Below are 21,631 nucleotides of genomic sequence, written 5' to 3' on the forward strand. Positions count from 1 at the left end.
TGAGACCCCATCCCATAATGAAATAGTGAAAAGCAGGTTTAAGTAGGCTGCGGTGGAACCCACACACCTTCTGGCCCTCACTTCACTCCTCCTGCTACACTATTTGTATCTATGCCCCTGTCCGGCATACCTTTCTGCCACTGGTCAAACCATCACACTGCACTGCAAAAGATGGACCAGGCAAGGGTGTGCACCTGATTGCAGGATGGGAGTTTGGCCACACACACAAGCCCAGCGCCTGCCGCACAAAAGTCTGAATTAGATAGCTTGGAGAAAATTTTCCCAGGCAACTGACTAGTAGCCCTGACACTATAGGCTGAAAATGGAAGTAACAAATACAATGTAACATGGTGGCTCTAAAGTTATCTTTTCTCGTATTACAGACAGTGGGTCATGGAACGGGGTACATGGCACTGATAGGAACAGACCCTGAGGTTACTGGTACCGATGTGCAGAGAAACGAAGGTTCTGGCACTCATGGATATTAACAAAGTAAATGTCCATGGACCCGGAGTTCCTGGTCACAAATAAGAACAAGCACTGGCAAAGGCAATATGTATTGCCTAGTTGACCTATTGGCGTTACCAATCCTGTTTGCTGATGCTGCACAGCATCAGTTGAAAAACAAATGTAAAAACAAATTATAAAAAAGCAATGATGTGCTAGCGCCCACTTGCATGATGGGGTGCCAGAGAGGAAGCAGCAACCGGAAAGTGATTAGGAGTGGGAAAATTAAATTAAACTAAAGGCAGCTGGGAGGGGAGGGCAAACAAAGCAACACAGAGCCCAACTTGGAAAAGCACACGAGGAAAAGAACAATATATGGCAATAGGAGAAGCACACAAAAAAGAGCGCAATATGGCGTGTGGGGGGGTGACATGCACATAAGCAAGAGGGAATCACATGGAGCATGGGGCAGAGAAGAACATGAGGGCAGGGCCAGACTGGCCGTAGCGGGCATCAGGCGTTTGCCTGGGAGGCTGGGGGCCGGTTTTGGAGCGGTAGGGGCTGGTTTCGTTACTGCCGGCTGATTGTGCAGCGATACTGCAATATTGACCCCCAGTAACAAAAGCAGTGTCATTGCCGGGGGTCGATTTTGTTATGCAGAAGTGCTTCGTGCTTGCCTCCCTTCCTCCTGGGGGTGGGGGTCGGTCTGAAAAATTTGCAAGGGCTACTTTGGGTTCCTAATCAAGCCCTGCATGAGCGAGAACGTTGGAAAACACATGCACTCTCATGGAGTACTTAGCAAAATAGAAGAACAGTAGTTAGCTAAAAGTGAGCAGTGAAAAGATACCAGCCATCCAATCAAGTGGATGGTAAAGCGGCTATGGTCCAGAGGTGGGACAAATACAAGATGTAAAAAGCTGCATAATGAAAGCCATCAAATAAGAAGCAAGGAAACGAGAGTGACAATTGGCAATGGCAAGAGGGCCCTTGCAATACTGTTACATTTTGTTTAGGATCCTGACACCCCTGGACACAAGCTTGAATGGTCACGGGCAACATTTGCAATGATAATCATTCAGCACCCGGGCACACCTAAATCAATTTCCACTGGTCTCGTTGGCACCATACATCATCAATATACTACGAAGATCATTCACTGTGAGTACTTTTTATTTTGGTTTCTCTAAGTGCAGATGGGTCGCTGAGCCACCCTGAATCATGTCGATTTTCCAGTTCCAACATGATGATCTTGGTGCCTGCAAAGTTTATTGAGATATAATCCAATTTCCACGCATAGGGATGATTACATTGGCCATTCGGTTAAAAGTGCATTGTTTCTGTCAATAAGCAATGAGCTCGCAAATTATCCACCCCTATCTATGAATGGGAAAACCTGAATTAGCATTCTGAAAGTAGCAAAAGTTCTCAGACAGAAACTGACTGCATTTATTATCTTTATTCTACTGCTAGACAGACGCGCCCTAACGACGTCGAACAGACGATAAAGCCATTAATACAAGTGCCAGCCTATGCCTCGGGTTACTGTGCAATGGATGGCATGCTGCAGTCTCTCTGTGGCTGCGGGCGCAAAGACTTGCAGAACCTTCTCCTGCAGCAGAGGGAAGCGCTTAGCAGTCATGCAATGGACGGTTCCTTCCTTACCTTGTCTGCAATGTTCACTTGCGCCTGGTTTTTGAGGAGGAATTCCACTGCTTGATGATAGTTTCCTGCAACAGCAAAGTGAAGGGCTGTGCGCCTCAACTGTGGAGTAAGAAACAGGGTTACATTACAGGCAAGGATTGATTTCTATTACTCGGCGATATAATGCAGTCAGGATGGTAAACACTGGCTGTGGGGACAACAGAGAAAGGCAGCATGACGCCCACTGGGCCATCAGCACTCACGCCTCATTGCTTCAGGTGTGACTGTTAATTAAAGTTTGTTAATAATGAGGTTGCATAAATTATTCATAATATCTAGTGCATTCAGGTATGTGATTGGTTGATCACTTAATTGATGTGAAAAAAAACCTGAAGTTATATAGTCGAAATAATCCTTGCAGAGATCTATGCGCACTCGAGGGCCATAACTAAAGAAGACAGCAAAGTGCCCATATTGGATGGTGGGAGCGAAGAAATGGCAGAGTGTCTGGGAGCTGCTTGTTGAAGGGGGTTGAAGCCTTATGGAAAGCAACCTTCAAATTCAGGTCTGGCGCTAGCCAAGACCTTTTGCTAAAATATGTACAACACACTTGCATATCTTTCAGACACCTCTCTTCATCCATTGTTCTATTGTTGTGCCAGTCACATTTTGATTCCACCCACTAAAGCATACAGCATGGGGCAAATAGCCACCCTACTTAGGCCACTGGTTAACTTCACTTTGAGGGCCTGCATGTTGCTCTTTTACAAGCAGCACATCCACACACACGCTAGTTACCTTCAGTGCCAGTGTTTTTGTTTTTACTTGTGATAGCAGGACACTTCTGATGCACATTCCATCTTTATCAGATCCCATCTTTGGCCAATGCTGTTGTAAATTCCTTTTGGAGTGTATTGCTTTTCTGACTGCTGCTATTTCACAGCATATCGGATTGTGTCCATTTGAAAGTGTTCTGTATTAAATTATCCTCTTAACTTTTTTTCTTTCTCTAGATTCTTTCTTTCTTTCCTTTCTTCTTTTTCCTCCTTTTTTCTTTCTCTATTTCCTTCTCTCTTTTTATTTCTTGCCTTCTTTAATTCTTGCCCTTCTTTCTTCCTTTTCTCTTTCGGTCTTACTTTCTCCTTTCCTTATTTGTTTCTTTCCTCTTCTCTTCTCTTCCTTTCTCTTTCTCTTTCTTTCTCTTTCTTCTCATTCCTTCTCTTTCTTTTTTCTTTTCTTTCTTTTCTTCTCTCTTTCTTTCCTTTACTCTCCTTCTATCTTTCTCTTTCTTTCTTTCCTCGCTCCTTTCTTTTCTTCTCTTTCTTTCCTTCTCATTGTCTTTCCTTCTGTTTTTTGGTCCTTCTCTTTTTCCCTCTTTTCCTTTCTTCTTTTTATTTCCTTCTTTCTTGCATTGTTCATTCTTTCTTTCTAGCAAGGGGCTTGCAGCCAATGCAAGAATGACTGACACTTTAAATAGTTCCATTAAGTGCCAATAAGTACTATAGTAATATGTCCTTTTTTGAGGCCCAAAAAACTCTTTTGCCTGTTGCAAATGATTATTTGTTTAGATTCATGAGGGCCTGGCATGTTCCCAAACAATAAGGTTTTGCAAAAACCAAGACAAATTAAGAATTGCCAGAATGCTGGCAGCCAATGCCAGACCTATTGGCTTTGCCAAAGTTTGTTTTCGTTTGTTTTAGACACGCTCATACATGTCAGGTATAAACCGAAGACTGGAGGAACACAGCTGGGTAGAAAGTCATTCGAGGACAAACACTTGGTGGACTAGGTGGGCAGTCTGTTTTTTGCTGAATGATCCAGTGTTATTTTGGTCACAAAGAGACAGCGGAACAGAGTTCCAGAATGGGGAGCTCTGAAGGTCTAGAGACCTGTTCCCAAACCGTTTGTCTCTCACTGGTTGAGATGTGAATGTTGGAAGGCTGACCGTAGGTGTCTGGTTGGGTAGCAGTGAGGATTATCAATGGATTTCCAGTAGAATGCTGTACATTAAAAGAAAAGGAGCCTGGAACAGAAACACCTTGCAAGGGAGCAGAGCAGGTTCTATACCTGTCCTATCTGTGCTTAATTTAAGCTGGTGGTTTCCGGTGCTCGGCACCGTCACTTAATTGGCAGCACCGACACTTATGACAGTCTGCCCCACATGACACTGCCTCTATCATGAACTCTGTCCACTGAGGGGGACCCAAACGACCCACGCCCTCATTACATCTTCAGCCTGAGCGAATCCAGAATCAGCCATGTGCTCACCACCTTGTTTAACACCTCAATTGCCACAGCTATCATCCCCGAGGACTGGAAACATGCAGAAGTCAATGCCCTACTAAAGAAACTATCAGCAGACCCCAGCAAACTCAACAACTACCGACCGATCTCCCTGATCATAGTCTCGGCCAAGATTTTAGAAAAAGCCATCAACCAACAACTCTCCTCACATCTGGAACAGAACCTCCTACACGACTCCTCCCAATCCGAATTCGGCAGCAAACACAACAGTGAGACAGCCCTCATTGCAGCTACACACAACATCGAGCCCTACTTAACAGAGGAGAGATTGCAGCTCTGATCCTCCGAGACCTCTCGGAAGCCTTCGATATGCTCTCCCACCACACACTCATCACAAGGCTGTACAACATAGTCATCCAAGGAGCAGCACTCAGATGCATCACCTCTTTCCTCACTGGAAGAACACAAAAATCTTCCTTTCCCCTTTCACTGCTGAACCCAAGAACATTTTCTGTATAGGACCCCAAGGATCCTCTCTTCAACACTTACATGACACCTCTGGCCAGCAGCACCAAAATCTGTGGACCCAACATCATGTCCAACGCTGATGAATCACAATTCATACTCTCCGAAGACATCACCAAGACCAACTTTCATAACTCATGACAGACTCCGACAACTGGATAAAGGACAACTGCCTGAATCGCCACAAGGACAAGACAGAGGTGCTGATTTTCAGAACCAAAAGCGCCCCACAGGACGTATCCTAGTAGCCCTCAGAATTTGATCCTACCCCTACCCCCACTGGCAATGCTAGGAACCTAGGCATCATTCTGGACAACAAGCTAACAATGACGACTCAAGTCAACTCTGGCTCATCCTCCAACTTCTTCTTCCTCCACATGCTTCATAAGATATTCAAATGACTATCCCAAAACTCAAGACACACTATCACCCAGGTCCTCATTTCCAGCCGACTAGACTATGGCAATGCTCTCAACACAGGGATCACAGCTCACCTCCTCCAATAACTACATACCATACAGAATGCCACAGCCAGACTCGACCTGGATGTCCCTAGATGAACTCACATCACCCCTTACCTCAGGGAACTCCACTAGCTCCTTGTACAGAAAAGATGCCAGTTCAAGCTCCTGACCCATGCATACAGGGACCTACACAACTGCGGACCGCCTTCTTGATTCACCACCAGAAAATCCATCAGCCCACCAGACACTTCCGCTCAGTGTCCCTTTCTCTAACCGTCTCACCCCACATCCAGCATAGCAGATGTGGTTGTCGCTCCTTCTCCTACCTAGCAGCAAAGACATAGAATGAGCTACCCTTTTATCTATGGACCTCCACATCTCTTCCAGAGTTCTGAAAGTCCCTGAAGACCTGGCTATTCGGTTAATCAACCGGACCTTGCCAGCGCATGGATACCCTCACGGATAACAAGTAGCGTTCTACATATGTACGGATTGATTGATTATACAACGATTAAAGAATCCCATGTAATATAATCTTTTTATGAACAAGAGTCAAAAACAATCTCTCCATAAATTCATTGATTTTACCCATTCACAAGGTTGCATAATATTGCCTGTTCAATAATGGTGTCCATCATGTTGCATGCTTTTTATTACCAGCAGATACTATATATTCTAGTCAAAAGCCCTTCAGTATAAGCTTTCAGATCAAATTAATGTTTATACTGCAGAAGCATACTCACCATCTATAACCAGGTTCGCATTATGCATATTGCTATAGCAGTCCATTACATCAATCCCAGTCAGTATGACAAATAGGACCCAGCACATTATCAATCATCTTAGAAACCACGTTTTTGGCGATCTATTTCATCTCTGCCAGTAATACTCTAGAGCTATCTTGTTTTTTTCACAAAGCTCACAAAAAAGGAGGATCAAGGCTGAAAGTCCTGCACCAGTCAAAATACCTTGTCTAGGCAATATGTATTGTTTTAAAGACTGGTGCAAGGGGCCTGGGACATGACCTCCATATGCCCCAAAGAAATGGCACGCATGCCACTTGAACAAATTGAACAAGGGGTGGCCCTGTACTTAAGCAAGTAAATCATTTATGAGAGGAGCTTACTTATTATCCACAATCACAATATAAAAAGAAAACACAATAAGTCAAGATCTTCCCAATTGAAGAAAGCACTGATAAATTTTGATTGTAGGTAAATAAATTCTTTATTCTTTTTCCATTAACAAATTCTTAAAATTCGAGATCGCGAATTTTAAGAATTAGTTAATGGAAAAGAATAAATAATTCATTTACCTACAATCAAAATGTATCAGTGCTTTCTTCAATTGCGAAGATCTTGACTTATTGTGATTTCTTTTTATATTGTGATTGTGGATAATAAGTAATAAGCAAGCTCCACTCATAAATGATTTACTTGCTTGAGTGCAGGGCCACCCCGTGTTCTATCTTGTTTTTTTGCATGATCACCCTTTGCTTACAGATCTTAATAAGCCTGCATTTGAGATGCCTATCAAGCACAATTGACCAAGCAACTTCGCATATAATATGTAGATTCTGCCTCATCTTGTTCTTGACATCACAATCAAACGAGCTCCCCTCTCTATCAAGTACGCATCACCCTTGAGTATATAGAACAGAAAATTAATTGAATGAGAACACACTCCCTCCAGCCCTTCTCAGGACACTTGCTGTACACATTAATCTTCATCTTCAAAAACAATGCGGATTTAAAAAATCATTATCTCTCATAAAAGGAAATATATTGTTTGGTGCCTAAATGATCGGCTGGTGGTTTAGACTTTATGTTTATTTTCTGGGTTTAGTTTGAGGTCAATTTAAAGTGGAAAGTACATGAAGATGGAGGCAGTGCACTTCTCACTGGCATTCTATATCTTGCAGCCTTTCACACCAAGGGTCTTTGGAAGGGTTAAGGATGACCAGTGGCTCTCCCTATATGTCTGCCTCATCTTCACAACATGCTACCTCGTCTACAAGGTGGTCAACTCCAGTTACATGAGGAACCTGGCAACTAAGATCAAGAGAACCAGCGGCAGCCAGGTTGGAATCGAAAAGGTGATAGACAGAAAAGAAAACTAGATACCAGGCCTTCTCCTGCTATGATGCACGAAACTGGAACACCATCCCAACCCAATCTTCATCTCACATCCTTTTCAAAAGAGAGCTAAAGGCTTGCCTTGTCAAGCAACACATTGTCCCAGAGTACCCTCTTAGTGACAGGACCCTTGAGAACTATTCCTTCTATCACCCACTTAACATAATATTCCACTTCTCTTACTTCCTTCTCTGACTGTCCACTCCTCTCCGTTACACTTGAATTTCTCACACACTGCCCCTTTGATAGCATGTAATAAAGACCCTTCTTGTGTCAGGTTTATGCAATATACACACCTCATACATACAAACAAGGCAGTTTAAACCAAAGCTCTCTCAGAATTTACACTCCAGCAATTTCTGTGTCCTTAGGGTGAAAAACAATACAGCATTAAAAGCCCATAATAGCAAGATTCCCCCAGTGCTGGTGCCTGAGGCTGGATTCTAGGCAGGGAGTGTTCTGTCGGCTGTGGAACAACAGAGTAAAACTTGGGAAACCTTTTGTAATTTTCATAAATGCAAACACATTCAGACTGACATTAGTTTTGGTATTTTGTTTTTCAAACCATTCACAATGATTGGGAGACTGTAATATGGATTTTGGAATGCAATTCAACAATCACTGCAGCATGTTTTGTGGCAGGGAGCCCCTCAGATCATGAAGTCTGAGTGCACTGCTGCAAGAAAGGTCGGTGTAGAGTAATAAGCAGAGAATATTAATCTACGAGAAACGAGCTCCAAAGCACATTATGTGGCAAGGTTTCAAAGAAGAGTTGAGGATGTATGCCTATGTAAGACTCTAATCTCTTTCAAGCCTACCTTTAGTGTCCATATACACAAACTTTTTTCACAAGCTTACAAAACAGCAGTCACAACTGTGTAGTTATAATTAGATCAGAGTTTCCATAGGAGGGGGGCGTGGTTCGACCGCCGGAGAAGATGGTGGTGTTCGAGTAGGGCTCCGTGGGATGGTACGAGAGGACCTTACGGTATTATCATCCTAACCTCGATTGAAGGACTCCTCGATACTTCGGATGTTGCCCTGAATGCTGAGACACGTTTGGCAGATGCCACTGCAGACCCGGCGCACAGTATTGTGTCTTTGAAGCTTCTGCCTCGGAGCGACGAAGACCGTGGCCACTATTTTAGGTAACAATGCATGCCTGAGATAATTAACTGGTGAGTGCAATGCAGCAGCCCTTTGTTTCCAGGCCTCCATTATCAGCTCCTCTGTTTCTCCTGCTCCTAATGGAAGAAATGAGTTTTTTTTCTTTTCCCAGAGTTCCTTTTTATATTGCTTCTTAACTTCCTCTGGAGTTGGTCTTTCTTCCTTTCTTCCTTCAGGAAAATGCTACGTGTAACCGCCATTCTGGAGTATTTTGTCCTCACATTATTGCTGATGTGTAAAAAATTTGACTTTGAATATCCACATATCGGCTCCTCCTTTGAACCACGCTGCGTCTTTCTGCTTTTCTGCATCAGTTTTGTGGCACATAAACTAAACAGTGTACCTATATACACAGTTTGTTACTGGCACCTATTGAACATATATTCCTATGGTGACTACTGTCTGCACCATCAATCTATACTGACGGTTGTGAACTGGTGTACCTGCTCAGTATTGTGCCTGCCTTAGAGACTTTGCAACAACTACTTTTTATGGGAAAACTGAGGAGAGTGGGTTCTTCCTTGGCTCGCCCCACACAGGTATTCATCAAGAACTCTATAGTTTTTTCAAAATATTCTAAAATGGAAGAAGCTCTGGCATCTGCATCGAGGGACTCATCTTCTTCGATACCTACTCCTGTCACTGCAGGGAAGGTCTCCACGAAGTGTAAAAAAAAGACCCACCATCACCACAGAAATCATCCTCTCCCGTTTCATTAGATATGTTATTGGAGGAAATTCGCTCATTACGACCATTTATGGAGGAAACTAATACCAAACTATAATTTCTCACAGAAAATTGGTCAACGATGGACGAAAGACTATCTGTGGAGGAACGTAGTGAATCCTCACTCGGGCTCACTGATGGCAAAGTTGATTCTCTTTAATATCAAGTCAATCTACTCCAGAAGCATGTAGAAGACCTAGAAAATAGAAACAGGTGCAATAATCTACCAATCTATGGACTGGTGGAGGCCACGGAGGGCAACGATTCTATTGCATTTTTCAAATCTTTCATTCCAAAGATTTTGAATATGCCAACAGAAACGTCCCTTAATATCCAACGTGCTCACCGCCTAGGCCGCCAGCAAACCTCCTCTACCACCTTTAGACCTTCCAGAGGTGTTATCTTATATTTTTTGGAATATACTGACATACTTAAGGTTTTTTCAGCAGCCAGGTCAATCAAACATATTGTTTGGTCTGGGAGCACTATATACTTTTCTCAGGATTAAGCTAAAAGCACAGCCGACAGACGTAGGGAGTTTCTCAGCTTGAGACCTGATCTCAGATCACTCTGAGCTCCCTATGGTCTCTTTCACTCTTGTCTATTTAAAGTTACCTACAAGAACAGAACCATGACTTATGAGAACCCAATCAAATTGAAAAGCTTTATCAATTCCTGCAAGATAGAAACAATGGATTTTTCGGGATCGTCTTCCTCTCAGACTGTATAGATTTGTAGGAATGTTTAGACCTTTTTTTCCTACTTTATTGAATTTAACAAATATTCTCTTGCTCTCAAAACAATGTTGGTTATCTTAGGAATGTTTTATTAGATCCATTATTACCTATAGCATTGTTACTTCTATTGACAATTTTTTCTCTCCTTAAAGGTTCCCTCATATTTGTTCCTGTGTATCCTCAGTCTTGTTTTGTGAGCCGTGGTCCTTCCTTGTCCTTCCCTCGTCATGCTTGGGCACCCCACCTTCCCACGTGGCCTTTCCCCCCCCACCCTCAACTGGATTCTTAGGTATGTTCCTATCCTTTGTCCTTTTTTTAGTTTGTTATATCCCTTCTCCTCCTTTCACTCTTGTTTGTCCCTATGACACTCTTCAACATTATGTCTTTGTTCTATTATGTTCTGTGTTTGCATTTGAACTGTTTTCTGTTAGGATTTGCATATATTTATATAAAAATGCACATGACCTAGTTGATGTTACAGTTGTTTTAGATTATTGGATGGCTTGCCTAGATCATTATCTTCTTATTTCCAAGTCACTGCCTTCATGTCTCTGAAAATTGTATCATGGAATGTTAGAGGTTTGAACTCCCCTATTAAGCGACAACGTGTTTTAGCACATTTATCCAAGTTAGAAGCTGACAATGCTCTTATACAAGAATCTCATTTAACAGCAGCTGAGTCTTCAAAACTAAAAAGAAATTAGGTGGGAGAGGTTTTCTTTCCCCAGGAGATGGTAAACGTAATGGTGTGGTGACCTTATGCCATAAATCACTCTCTGTTAAATTAATCTCTCAATCATCTGACGATGAGGGAAGATGGTAATTTACTAGATTGCAAATTGGGAATACTCCAGTTTCTGTGCTTAATGTACATGCTCCCACTAATGGTGATTCTACTTTTTGGTCCTCTTTATCCCAACAAATCTTTTCTTGCATTGACGATAATTTTATCCTACCTGGAGACTGTAATCAAATTGTTGACCCTTTCATAGACCGTAATTCTTTAGGCTCCTTTAAATCGCATAGATCCCATAAAGTGTTTCTTGATGTCATAAAACAATACAAGATTATTGACGCTTAGAGGATTTGTAATCCTGTCACAAGGGAATATACTTTTTATTCTCCTTCTCACCAGTCACAATCTTGAATAGACCACTTTTTTCTGTCTCATAATATAGGTCAGTCCTTGAGAGACGTAGATATCGGGACAATTTTAATATCCAATCATGCCCCTATCTCTATCAAATTGGATATTTTATCAAAATCTAGTTCTCCCAGGACATGGGGTTTTAATAACTCTCTCCTTCTAGACCATACTTTTAATTCCTCCTTTACTTCTTTTTTTAATTAATATTTCTCTTTAGACCAGACTGAAACTTTACCCTTCTCTGTTATTTGGGATGCATTTAAAGCAGCTGCCAGAGATTTTATTATAGGTTTTGTGTCTAAAAAACGTAGAATTTCAAGTGAAATTACTAAAAATCTCTTGGCAAAAATAAAGAAACTGGAGCATTCATATTACTCCTCGAAATCCAAAGAATGTTTGTCTCAGCTTATTGAGGCTAAACTCCAATTCAATAAAGATTCGACTGACAATGTTTCACTGTATCTGTTAAAGTCAAGTGCAAAATGTTATGGTGGCCAAAACAAAGCTGGTAAGCTCCTGGCAAATTATCTAAAGGTTAAAAATAATAAGCTTCAGATCGAGTCAATTTTTGATAAACATGACACTTTAACATTTGAAGATTCTGAAATATTAGATGAATTTCTCCTCTTTTACAAAGATTTATACACATCGGAATCCACACCCTCAACATCTGAGATTTCCACAGTTCCTCTAAGGCATTCACCGTTCCTTTGAGTCTCAAATAGATTATACTCCTTTAAAAGAATCTGACATTTCACATCAAAAGCACCTCAATGCGCTACAGATACTCAAGAAAGACAAGGCTCCAGGACCTGATGGGTTTACAGTAGAATTTTTTACACACTTTTCTCCACAGCTCCTACCCAAGTTACTTCCCCTTTTTAATTATTTTCTACAGGTGGGCATATCCTCTGGTTCTTTTTCAGAAGCATTATTTTGTTTAATCCCGAAAGACAGAAAGGACTTGAAACATTGTAAAAATTATAGACCTATTTCTTTGGTCAACATTGACTATAAAATATTCTCCAAAGCCTTGGCAATGCATTAGGAATCTTTTCTCCCTCAATTATAAGGTGCAGAGCAATCTGGTTTTATAAAAGGACGTCTAATTTCAGATAACACTTTTTTTTACATTATATCTAAATCCTCTCATATACCTCATTCCCTGGCTGCTGTGGCCCTGGATGCGGAGAAAGCATTTGACCGTGTTAATTGGCAATATCTTTTTCAAGTACTCAAGTGGTTCGGTTTTGGTCCAAAGATCATATCTTTGATTTTGCTCTTATATTCTAATACTCGAGCTGCAGTCTTTGCTAGTGGTAATACTTCTTCTTATTTTGATCTGAAAAGAGGCGTAATTCATGGCTGCCCATTGTGCCCATTCCTTTTTAATTTATCTTTAGAACCCTTCTTATCCAGAATACGTCAAAATAATGATATCCAAGGCTTTAAGCTTAACGATAAACAAATTAAATTAGCAGCCTACGCTGATGGCATATTATTATTCATCTCCAACCTGCATGACTCTATTCCTGCCTTCCTAAATGAGGTGGAACTATTTGCTTCTGTTTCGGGTTATAAATTAAATAGAGATAAATGCAAAATATTACCTCTAACTAAATATACTTTTAAAGAAGATTTCGCCATTTCAAATTTTACGTGGAACTCTAAACATATAAAATACCTGGGATTACTTTTCACTCCTTCCATTCCAACATCACTTTCTTCATGCTTCGAGAGCTGCATACAGAGAATTTTGACGTTAACTTCCAAATGGCACCCTCTCTACCCGTCATGGTGGGGCATCTTGACACCATCAAAATGATGCTCTCCCCTATAGTGCTGTACACAATTTCTAACATTCCAGTATCCATTCCCACAAAGTATTTTAAGAAGATTAACTCCATATTGTCATCTTTTTTGTGGAATGCTAAGAAACCTCGTATGTCATTACTACGACTCACAAAACCAAAGACAGAGGGCGGGACTAATTTTCCTGATTTCCCCAATTATCATAAATCATTCCTACTTCGTCAATCCTCGAGATGGCTTTCGGATATTCAATTAGGCTGTCCCCTATGGGTGGAACTTGAAAGTTCATATTTCTTCCCTTTTTCTTTTAAGGAATATCTTTCCTATACCCGCAAACCACAATCTGCCTTCACTTCTATTCGCAAACATTCTTGTAAGCTCTTAGAACCTAATTCGAAATCACCTCTCACAGATCTACAGTCCTTTCTTAACTCCACACTCTAGCACAATAATTATTTGCTGATTCGGGGCAAACCTTTTTATTGGAAGACATGGAGACAGAACGGTTTAATTTGGGTACGTCACCTTTTTATTCAAAATGAGGTTATGTCTTTCTCGCAGGCTAGCCGTCTTTTTAATCTTCCACCTTATATCAACCTAAATACACACTCCTAAAGCAAGCCTTACTGAGTGCTTATGCTCAAGTTTTGTCTCTCAATCACCTCACATCCCTCATAGTCAATACTTTCTTGCGCTCGTGTCCTAAGAGTCTGCTATCTATACCTACCTTCGCCTACTCGTTGATAGAGAGAAATTCAAAGTAGAACTCTCCTGGGAAGAGGATTTTGAAATGGTAGGGTCCATTTCCTTTTGGAATAAAATATGGTCTAAAATTGGGAAATCATCCAGAGGAGCAAATACCACACAGACATTATTTTTTGTTTACAATAGACTCTTATTGCATCCAGTCACTTTGCGTAAGAGACACTATAATGTCCATTACACCTGTTGGACTTGTTCGTCCCTGGCTGCTGACTTGAAGCATTTGCTCTTTACATGCTCACATGTCCACGATTTCTGGAGTAGCGTCTGGTCTGCAATTAATTAGATTTTTGGTACTAGTATACCCTTTTCTATTGTTCACATATTTTTAGGAAGTATCTCTCCTGTTTGAGATAATCATATTCTTAATGTCAAGATTGTAGATTTATTAATAGCTGTTGCCTTCAAGCAAATTACCAAAAATTGGAAAGATCTATCCAAATTGTCCTTTCAAGCTTGGTGGTACGCAGTGTGCCATAATCATAGATTGGATACAACCTTTGTCTATCCTCTTCACCTAGCTACAAAACGCTTAACTTTGTGGGCACCAGTCACAAGATTTATTGAAGCGAGTGCTAGACAATCTTTTTCTAGGTCTCCCATCCAACAAGATGTTGCTCAACCTCCGTGACATTCTTCAATGTATTATAACATTATTATACACTTTTTGCATCCCATTTTTGTGTATTTTCCAACAAGGCTATAATATTTCATTAATTGCTCTCTTATACAATTGTATTGTACTTATTATATTATTGTATGCTTTCACTTTATGTTTTCTCAATAAACTCTTCTTTGAACTTAAAAGAATTTCCATAGGAAAAGTGTTTTCTATTTCGCTAGTAAGTTGTGCACCATTTGACAAATTTTCACGAGACTTTACTTTAAAATGAAATAAACTTCATCCACCTCAGCTCGCTTCTGGAAGGTCCCAAAACGTTCATTTCCCATGTTAATTTCTAAAGGAAAAGTCTATCATAGCTAAAGAAAAAACAGCTGAACAAAATTACACCAATTGTGGCAAAAAAGTTTGAACTTTACTCAGAAAGCGTGCTTTTTGTGATTTGGGGTAAATATGTTCAGTATTTGAGAAATTTGCATTTAAAGATGTGCTTGGGTTGGGTTTGAAGGGGTTAAAAAGTTGGTATAGACAGTTGGTCCAAGGGAACCATAACTTTAAACAAGTGGGGCTTTCTGCTTGGCCGAAGGAACTTTTTTTTTATCCCTTGAGTCTTTTCGGTGTTATGGTACCTGTACACCTGTACCAAGCAGTCTTAATGGGTGGCCACAACAAGAAAAAAATATTGCAGTAGCCATTACAGGACTGAGTCCTGAACACAAATTGAAAATAGCCTTTAACTGGGGCAGGGTGGTCGCATCTTGACCCCCTCCCTCCACCTCCTCAGGTACATGGGGGAGGGGGATTTCTAAAGAGCCTCCAACTATAGTTTAAAACGTTTAAAAATTCATTAGAAACACCCGTACAGAGGTACCAGCTTCCAGTACCATGGTACCCAGCGTGGTCCTTCTTGTAATGTTGTCTTTGGTACAGCGGAACCAATGAAATCAATCAAAAAAACTGAATGATTTCTTCGGTTCAGATGAAAATTACTAAAACAAAGGTCTAATAAGAAAGTGGGGGTGCACACAGACACTGCAGGACAGGTGAGCGGAGTAGGGGCAACACCACTGGACCACGGAAGGGCAGGAGGGAAAGGCAGAGACAACAGGGCAGATGGGAGGAAGCAGGAGCAAGCTGACCTCAAAGGAGAGGCCAAAACAGGCAGGGGCAAACAAGCGCACCAGGGAGGGCAAGTGGGAAGGGGCAGACTCAGCACATGGGGAATGGATGCCAGATGGAGGGAGCTGGGGCAGAAGGCTAACCATGGAGGGCAGATTAAAATGGGCAGAGGCAGCAAACTGACCATGAAGGGCAGGCGGGAGGGAGGCATGGGCAACACACAGAGAACAGAGGGCGTGCAGGAGGGGGGGGCAAGGACAGGAAGGTGACCACAGAGGGCGGTGAGAAGGGAATCATGGGCATCACATGGAGAATGGAAGGCAGGTGTGAGGCAGCAGTAGCAACAATCTGATCATGGAAGGCATACCGGAATAGGCAGAGGCAGCAAGTTCACCCCAGAGGGCAGATCAAAATGGGCCACAACCTGACCACAGAAGGCAGGCCAGAATAAGCAGGCACAAGTTGACCACAGAGAGCAGGAGGGAGAGGGGCAGGGGCAGTACATGGAAAACAGAGGGCAGGCAAGAGCAGAGCAGGGGAAGCCAGCTGACCATGGAGGGCAGATTGGAATGGGCAGGGGTAGCAACCTGACCTCAGAGGGTAGGCGGGGAGGGAGCAGGAGAATGAAGGACAGATGGGAGACAGGCAGGGACAGCAAGCTGACCACAGAGGGCAGGTGGGAATGGGTAGGGGCAGCAAGTGGGATGGGCAGGGGCTGTACAGGGGCAACAGAAGGTGGGAGGCAGGCGGGGGCAACAGGCTGACCATGGAAGGAAGGCATGAGGGGCAGCGGCAGTGGAAGGGATGCACTAGGGGCAGAGGCAGCGCAGGGACAATTGTGGGCTGGCAGGAGGGGCAGGGCAGAAAGCGGACCATGGAAAGAAGGCAAGGGGATCAGGGGAAGCACACAGACAATGGAGGACAAGCAGTAGTGACAGCGGCAGCACATGGACAACAGAGGGCAGGTCAGAGGGAGCAAGCTTACCAAAAGAGGACAGACAGGAGGGACAAGGGTGGTACATGGGCAATGGAACGGAAGGGCAGGGGCAGCACACGGGCAGCAAATGACAGATGGGAGGTGTAGGGGCCGCCGGCTGACAACAGAGGGCATGCAGATGGGGCAACGTCAGGACATGGAAAATGGAGGGCAGGTTGGAGAGGCTGCGGCAGGAAAGTCACAATAGAGGATCAACAGGAAGGTCAGGAGAATCAAGCTGACAATGGAGGACAGGTGGGAGGGTCTGGGGCAGTAGACTTTGGGGCCAACCAGCACTGTGCAGCACACAGGCCTTGTGCAGTGGGGGTTGGCTGCTTGCAGTGGGTTGAGTGCAGGGTCAACCCATGGCTCCACACTGCTGAAGGAAGTGCACAGCAGGGGAATGTCCGGCTGCAGGGGGGAATAGAAGCCAATCTCCCACTGCACATGGCTTACAACTGTTTTCAGCTGAGGGTTTGGCGCCCATGAGGTGCAGGGCTGGCCAGAGCCAGTCCTTGCTGCACAGGACAGAAGCCATGCATAGAAGGTTATTGGCTGCCCATGGGGAGTGGGCCTGGGACAAACCCCCACTGCCCCAAACGCAGTGCACAATAGGGATGTTGGCTGAATATATTTTTCAAAAAGAAAGAAATTCACTAAAAAGCAAAGCTAAAGTGATGTTAAAGGTAGGTGCTGAAATGAGATAAAAACGTTTAAAAAGGAAACAAAACATTTACATTTGCCAGTTATATTCCAGTGAGCTCAAATGTAATTGAGCCCCATCATTCAATGCTTATGATCTCACCTATTACATCACTCATGGCATGTTAAATTACATCATTGATCACTAATGACCTCATTGATGACACCATCTAAGCTACTGCTCCTCAAATTACTATATAAACCGTTAGATCCACTTTTAAGGTGCAGATATTTATTTCCAGATGTTCAGTGAAAATTATCAGACATTATACTTTGTTGAAAAATATACACTGTATGGGTGCCTAACAAACGGTTCAAGTTGCAGAGTGACTGTAAGCTTTGTCCTAATTTTTGCACACTTCTTTCCTGAAGAATGTTGTAATAAATATTTAAATAGGCTTGGAAACTGACCACAAAACTTATTTTCGCAGCGTGCAGAGGAACTTAAAGTGTGCAGATGAAGATTTCAGTCAAATGTAGTACTGTGAGAAATCCACAGCAGTGAGGCTCTCATTAGGAGTTTGCTGGGCTTTTAAACGGGCATGGTCAGGGCAGGACCGGCAGGGCTGGGTTAGGCTGGAGAGGCATTGTCTGCAGCAAATTCAATTGCTGCACCCGATAAAACCAGGCCCGGTGTTTCACGAACCAGAATAATTGCTTCGGGGGGCAATGGGCGACTTGTAATGGCACTGTATGCTCCCCGTGGGGCACAGGCATTGGGTATGGGGCAGGCTATGCTCCTGCCTGCAGCCCCTTTTGCAGTTCCTTTGATACTTTCACTGGTTGGGCCACCACACCCAGCGGATCCAAATCCGGTGTCTCTGGGCCCAGAACTGTCAGGTCCTGAGACACTAACCTACGTATAATGGCCCAAGATCATATCCTTTACAGAGTTAACATCCACAGTCAATATCACTTCTTGTAATGAGGTCCTAAATGTCGGGGAAGCTACAGCATGCCTAGAAATGTACAACTTGCATAGCTTTCTGAATGATTTTACAAATGGTACAAAGTGTAGTTAGAAATTGTTAATATGTAGATTTCTTTATCACGAATCGAGGTCCCTTCTTTCAGCATCTATGGGAGTAGACCACCACACTGCACAGGATGTCATATTCAATTTCTTAGCTTACATGCTATCAATACAAAAGGGAAGGAACACAACATAAGTGCTTTTTAAATGGGAGAGTTTGACTAAGCTAATGATGATGATCAGCTGCAGCCTGTCCCAATGGGCTGAGGGGCCACGCCTCCTCACCTTTTGGCCACTATAAAGAATGTCTGTTAGGCTGAGCAAAGGTCAGCCTGACAGGCACTCTTTAGTTTCAGGCCCGGCAGCTAGGAGCTAGACATGCACTAAATGCAGCTGCCTGAGCTGAACTTTGCTGGGTTTAAGAAGTCACAGGTCCTTTGGGCGAGACATTTTCAGCCTGGTAAAGCATCTTGAGGCCTTCCCACTCGTGATGAGGGGGAGCTTCACTGATTGCCTCGGACCTGGGCGCTTCAGTTCTAAGCCCTGAAGTGCCCAGGGCTGAGTGTCAATCACTGACAACTCGTCACACAGTGGGATGGGGTCAGCAGTCTCACTGACGCCATCCCACTCTGCGATGAGTGAGGGACTGCTGCCTTTCCTCAGTGGCTGATTTAAGGTCAGCCAATGAGGGAAGGCAGCAGTCTCAACCCTCCAGGGACCTCTGAGGCAGAGCTGCGCAGGTATGATTTTATTTTCAATGTTTGGTGAGTGCTTGCATGAATATATGGGAGAAAGTGCTGTGTATGGATGTGTGTGAGAGAGTGTGTGTGTGAGAGTGTGTGTGTGTGCTTGACTGCCTCCCTTCCTGCTAATAGTACAGGCCGCCACAGATGATGATGTGATGATCGTCATAAACAGTGACCTCCAGGCCTGGCATAGAATTCAGATCTTACCTGAAAATTCGAAAGGAAGAGCCCATGTAGAAATACATTACATGCAGGGTGACCCAACGATCTTCACTTCCACCGTGAATTATTTTCAACATTTTCATGGAAGAATCTGGAATCATCTTTATACACTGAAGATGTAATGTTCCACAATAACTTGGCATAATAGTATAACATCGTAGGAGCAAAATAAAGAAGGGTTGAAGAACATCAATGGGTTTGTGTAAAAAAGAAAATAGCAAGTTACAGCAACAAGAAAGGGGTCTATACTTTTACGATGATACGCGAAAAAAGGGCTCAATATGGAGAATCTTGTAAGACGATGTGAGAAAGAACTGCACCCTCCTAAAAACCTGGCAGAAATAATTGAGGAGATAGCCCCTTTAAAACTCAAATGAATACCAGACAAAGATAAAAACCCTTGGTTTAACAGATCCCTCAACAAAGAAAGACGATCACTCAGAGTAACAGAATGAAAATGGAGATAACACCCATCCTCACCCTATTTAAAACAGCTACAACAGGCCAGAAACGCCTACAGTAAAAGTATTCTAAAATCAAAAAAAGTCTTCTTTAGAAGAGAACTGGATAATGCAAAAAACAGACTGAGGAAACTCTTCAAACTGCTAAAAGATCAATCCAACAAAACGGTCAAATCTGCGTTAATAGCAGCAAAATCGAACATCATTTGAGAAGAATTCTCTTCCTTTTTTACAGCCAAAGCAAAATCCCTGGAGGTGGGGCTCAAAAATGCTGCAGCGATCCCTTTGATCCAAAAGAGCAGTTCAGCTAAGCTTCAGTCTCAACCAGTTCTGGTAATGCTAAAAAATAATGCTTTATGGTCAGAATTCAAGTTTTATGACAACAAAGATATTGCTAAAATTATTTTGACCATAAAACCAAACAATGATTTCAATGATCCTCTACCCTCAAAATGCTGGTCTACAATAAACCATTTGCTCATCCCCTTTTGGACAAAGATTATTAATGCTTCGCTTTCGCAAGGCTCATTACCAGACTTCCTAAAAACAGGGCAAATCATTCCAATCTTAAAAAAACCTTCCGAGAACCCCTCAGACCTCAACAACTTTCGACCGGTAACAAGCATTCCTATGGTAGCCAAAGTTATGGAAAAAGGTTTTCAACAACTGAGCCAACACATTTCTGAATTCAAACTTCTGAATGACTGCCAATCAAGGTTCAGACCAAATCACCGTACTGAAACAGCAATTCTTCACATAGTGGATGACGCTCTACTTGCCCTAGACTGCAACAAAACCCGTCTCCTAAATGTGCCTGACACTGTAAACCATGCCAAAATACTAGAACGACTGGAGGAAAGGATGGGTTTAGTGGACACAGTCCTAGAGTGGTTTAGATCCTTTTTACAGAACAGATCGTAAAGGATCATGGTGAAACAAACCCCATCAGCATCATCCCCAAATCTTATTGGAGTACCACAGGGATCAACACTATCCCCTGATCTATTCAATCGATATGTAGAACCACTAACAGAAATTTTACAGCAGGCAAACATCTCCTTCCACATGTATGCAGATGACACACAGCTATATATCAAGATTCAATCAGTGAAAGAGATCAGCATCATAAACCAGGCCTTAAAGAGGACCGTTCATTGGCTAACTAATAATCATCTCAAGCTAAAACCTGCATAAAACAGAATTCTTTCTGATTTGCCCCCAGAAAAACGCTACGAGTATAATGGAATGGACCACGCTGATCACTGCGCTAAACCGCACTTCGAGTCTAGTAGACTTACCCAGGTCTCTTGGAATTGTGCTAGACAAGAACCTGAACATGCAAACCCACATTAACACGATGGCAAAAAAGGCCCGCTTCCATTTAAGCTATCTTAGAAAACTGAAACCTTTCATAACTACTTCAGACCTCAAAACTTCAGTCTAGGCATTAGTCATCTCAAGGATCGAGTATGGATGCACAACTCTAGCAGGACTACCTAAGATTTCAACAGCCCCACTAAAAGCACATTTCAATGCAGCCACAAGACTTATAACAGGCTCCAGAAAATCTGACCACATCCCACCCATCTGAAAGTCCTTAATTGGCTACCTTATGAAGCAAGAATCCAACTGAAGATGGCATGTATCACACACAAATCGATACACTAGAAAACACCACTATACCTAGCCCAGAAATTACATTATCAGGAGGCATCAGAGTCTCTCGGAGCCATGGAGATCTCTTACTGAAACCTGCCCTTTTCCGAAAGGAGAGAACTTATGACAGAGAGTTTTCTGGTGCAGCACCAAGAATTTGGAACTCACTCCCCCAAGCATTAGAAGAATCTTGTCTACGTCAGCCTTCAAAAAAGAATTTGTTCATAAGAAAATACTTTTCTTATGAACAAATTCCTCCCATAATAACAGTAGACTAGACACTGTTAAGTCACTTTCCTGGTCACACACCCTGTTAATACAAATCGATCTCTAGTAGTCGTTAGGAC

At 42.6% G+C, this 21,631-nt stretch overlaps 1 protein-coding gene across 1 annotated transcript in view; it reads right to left on the bottom strand.

The window, feature by feature from the left end:
- Positions 1-21,631, bottom strand: part of ANKDD1B (ankyrin repeat and death domain containing 1B) — a 718,121-nt gene that overhangs the window by 564,431 nt on the left and 132,059 nt on the right. Inside the window, exon 3 of the mRNA XM_085632291.1 lies at positions 2,110-2,208. Within this exon, the coding sequence (XP_085488417.1) occupies positions 2,110-2,208 (99 nt within the window). The remainder of the gene's footprint in view (positions 1-2,109; positions 2,209-21,631) is intronic.

The sequence above is a fragment of the Triturus cristatus genome, chromosome 2_1, assembly GCF_964204655.1.
Source record: "Triturus cristatus chromosome 2_1, aTriCri1.1, whole genome shotgun sequence".
In the NCBI taxonomy this organism is placed as follows: Eukaryota; Metazoa; Chordata; class Amphibia; order Caudata; family Salamandridae; genus Triturus; species Triturus cristatus.